We start from the raw sequence: 3,774 nt of genomic DNA, 5'->3' as shown, positions 1-3,774 counted from the left end.
AAAAAGAAGGAAGGCATGTTTGGGAAGGTGGCTGCCACAAGAGCAATTGGAAATGAAAATTTCAACGCGGGTAAGCTTGTTCTCAAAGACAATTTTTCCATGCTGTATTTCTGAAATTATGGGATGATACATAATACTTGTATTTGCCACAAATTTAGGGGAGTGGTGGGCAACTTATGGACTACAAACTCCAGTATTGATGGATATGGCTTTGAGGATAGTCAACTTGACCACAAGTTCTTCCGGATGTGAAAGAAATTGGAGTGTCTTTGAACAAGTAACTCTCAACTTGCAATTACTCAAATCTGATCCTTATTTTATTTATAATCAAATGTCATCAACTAGGCTTCACTTCACGATATGTAGGTTGATGCAAAGAGGAGGAATAAACTAGATGTGCGCCGTAGGGACAATCTAGTTTATATTCAATTCAATGGAAGAATGATGGATAAGAGAAAGAAGTACTCCTCCTCTTGTGATGTTCTCCTTGGTGATGATGCTTCCACTGCACAAGATTGGATAGTTGAAGGTGCATATGCTGAAGACGAGGTTGATCCTGCCACGGGGCTGAATGACACCATCATTGATGAAGCAATGGGAATTGAGCCTCGTAGGAGCGCAAGGGTGAGGGAACTCCATGAAGTAGAAGAATTTGTTTCCGATGATGAATCTGAACATGATGTTGCCATGGAGGATGACATAGAGTTTGAGTCGGATGATGATGGCGTTATTGAAACCAATGACAATGAAGATGAGGAGGATGTGATGCAGCCTTGAATCTTGGGGCTTTATTTAACAATCATATTAGTATTCATATGATCCTATCTATTTTATTTCGGTTGTGGAGAACCAATGTTTATTTGTCGGACCCAGTTATTTAGTATGGAGTATGGACTGCCGTGATGTCCTATACTACCTCCGTTTCAAGGAATAAGGCGCCCTCGTTTTACGAGCTTTTTGTTTGACCAAAGATTCTTTAAATGGATAAAGATTGTTTGTATGAAATTAGCATCATTAAAAAGTGTTTTTCAATAAGAATCCAACGATACTATATACATATAATATAATTAAGATTTTGTTGCTCAACTTTTACAGTCAAAGTTCGCCTTGAAATACGTGTGCGCCTTATTCCTTGAAACAGAGGTAGTATTTATTTAATTTGTGAACCTGGTTATGTAATATGTACTGATGTGAACTCGTCATGTTCTTCTATGCTTCTAGATTTATCTGTGGACATGGTTATCTAACATCTACTGCCTTGATGATGTTTATTGATGTGCAAATTGCTAATATGTATACCGTGGTGCTGTCCAATTTTTGTTTGTTGTGTACCTGTCAGGTTCGGTCATACTTTTTTGCATGTCATGTTCACTTCAAGCAAGGTAATCCCGTGTAAAACATTTCTTTTATGCTCTTTTGCAACTTTTACTTGTTAAATAGAGCATAATTTAGTGCTCGGAACTTTGAGTTTTGAAAAAAAACCACCGATTAATAGTCGACCGATTAAATCAGTTAATAGGCCGATTTCCGATTAATCCCTAATCTCAAGCCGACCGAGCAGTTAACGATTACCGATTTCTTGAACCATAATGAAGTCCAGCTCGATGACGGTGACGATGATGGTGATGATGATCCCAATGAAGTCCAGCTCGATGACGGTGACGATGGCGACGATTTCCCCCTCCGGGAGGGAATTTCCCCGGCAGATTTCAGCCTGCCGGAGAGCTCTTTTCTCTCTGGTGTTTTTTCGCCCCGCGGAGGCGGCTCTGTCTATTCTCGATGCCTCCCCTCTCCTTAGGGTTCTCTGGAGATGAAGTACGCGGAAGGGAGACAGCCGAGGGGGTCGTGGGCCCCCTCCCCACATGGCGGCGCGCCAGGCCTGGTGGCCGCGCCGGCCTATGGGGGAGGCCATGGTGGCCCTCCTCGGCCTCTCCTTCTGGCTGGCTCCGTCATTTGGAAAAATAGGAGCTTCGGTATATTTTCCGTCAATTGTTGATCTTCAGAAATATTGTATCCTGACGGTGCTTTTTCCAGCAGAATCCTGACTCCGGTGAGTGATTCTCCAATAATCATGAAACATGCAAAATAGGTGAAATAACATAAGTATCATCTCTAAATATGAAATATATCAATGAATAACAGTAAATTATGATACAAAATAGTGATGCAAAATGGACGTATCATTCACTAGTGGTGTCTCTCCAATAAGATAAATAGCATGTTGGGTGAACAAATTACAGTTGGGCAATTGACAAATAGAGAGGGCATAACAATGCACATACATATCGTGATGACTACTATGAGATTTACTTAGGGCATTACGACAAAGAACATAGACCGCCATCCAGCATGCATCTGTGCCTAAAAAGTCCACCTTCGGGTTAGCATCCGCACCCCTTCCATTATTAAGTTGCAAACAACAGAAAATTGCATTAAGTATTGTGCATATTGCAATACAAATATCCTTAGACAAAGCATTGATGTTTTATATCTAGTGGCAACAGCACATCCACAACCTTAGGGGTTGCTGTCACTCCCCCAGATTCAATGGAGACATGAACCCACTATCGAGCATAAATACTCCCTCTTGGAGTCACAAGTATCAACTTGGCCAGAGCCCTACTAGCAACGGAGAGCATGCAAGATCATAAACAACACATATATGATAGATCAATAATCAACTTGACATAGTATTCCATATTCATCGGATCCCAGCAAACACAATATGTAGCATTACAAATAGATGATCTTGATCATGATAGACAGCTCACAAGATCTAAACATGATAGCACAAGAGGAGAAGACAACCATCTAGCTACTGCTATGGACCCATAGTCCAAGGATGAACTACTCACGCATCAGTCCGGAGGCGGGCATGGTGATGTAGAGCCCTCCGGTGATGATTCCCCTCTCCGGCAGAGTGCCGGAGGCGATCTCCTGAACCCCCCGAGATAGGGTTGACGGCGGCGGCGTCTCTGGAACTGTTCTGGTATTCTGGCTCTCGGTGATAGGGTTTTCGCGTCGGAAGGATTATAGAGGCGAAGGGGCAGAGTCGGGGGATGCCCGAGGGGCCAACCCCATATGGCGGCGCGGCCAGGGGTGGGGCCGCGCCCCCTATGGTGTGGCCGCCTCGTGGCTCTCCTTCGGACTTCTGGAACCTTCAGTGGAAAATAAGGCCGTGGGCTTTTGTTTCGTCCAATTCCGAGAATATCCGTAAACTAACTTTTCTGAAATCAAAAACAGCAGTAAAACGAGAACTGGCACTACGGCATCTTGTTAATAGGTTAGTCCCGGAAAATGCATAAAAATGATATAAAGTGTGAATAAACATGTAGGTATTGTCATAAAACTAGCATGGAACATAAGAAATTATAGATACGTTGGAGACGTATCATCCATCTTCCTGGATCAATGGCATATCCACCTCGTGGACGCGGCAGCACCGGCGAGCTCGACCGAGGATGCGATCTGATCGGGGCCTTTGAGTAGAAGAGCTCCTCAATCGACGAGGGAAAGGCTGGAGCCGAGATGCGTGGCGGAGTTTCTCCCCCATCCGATTGCCGGAGCCCATGGGGGATCGTCGTGCCGAAGAGGGAGCTTGGTGGCAGTGGCCTTGGTGGGATGCGGACATCATGGCGAGGAAGGGCAATCGAGCCGCCAAACCCAATCGACTCCTTCTCCCCAAGATTTCTCGAATCGATGATGAATTCCGAGCGATCGAGGAGGAGGAGACGCCCCTTGGCATGGTGGACGATCAGTGCTCCGTCGAGGAAG

At 44.6% G+C, this 3,774-nt stretch overlaps 1 protein-coding gene across 1 annotated transcript; it reads left to right on the top strand.

Annotated features, from left to right (window-relative positions):
• Positions 1-205: 205 nt before the first annotated feature.
• Positions 206-777, top strand: LOC124708221. Its single transcript, XM_047239908.1, has 2 exons — positions 206-277; positions 367-777. The coding sequence occupies exons 1-2, from the start codon at positions 206-208 to the stop codon at positions 775-777; spliced, it is 483 nt and encodes a 160-aa protein (XP_047095864.1).
• The last annotated feature ends 2,997 nt before the right edge of the window (positions 778-3,774 follow it).

This window comes from Lolium rigidum, chromosome 4 (assembly GCF_022539505.1).
Source record: "Lolium rigidum isolate FL_2022 chromosome 4, APGP_CSIRO_Lrig_0.1, whole genome shotgun sequence".
NCBI classification, from domain to species: domain Eukaryota; kingdom Viridiplantae; phylum Streptophyta; class Magnoliopsida; order Poales; family Poaceae; genus Lolium; species Lolium rigidum.
The sequence above is the reverse complement of the archived record's forward strand: the minus strand, read 5'-3'. Positions and strand labels throughout refer to the sequence as shown.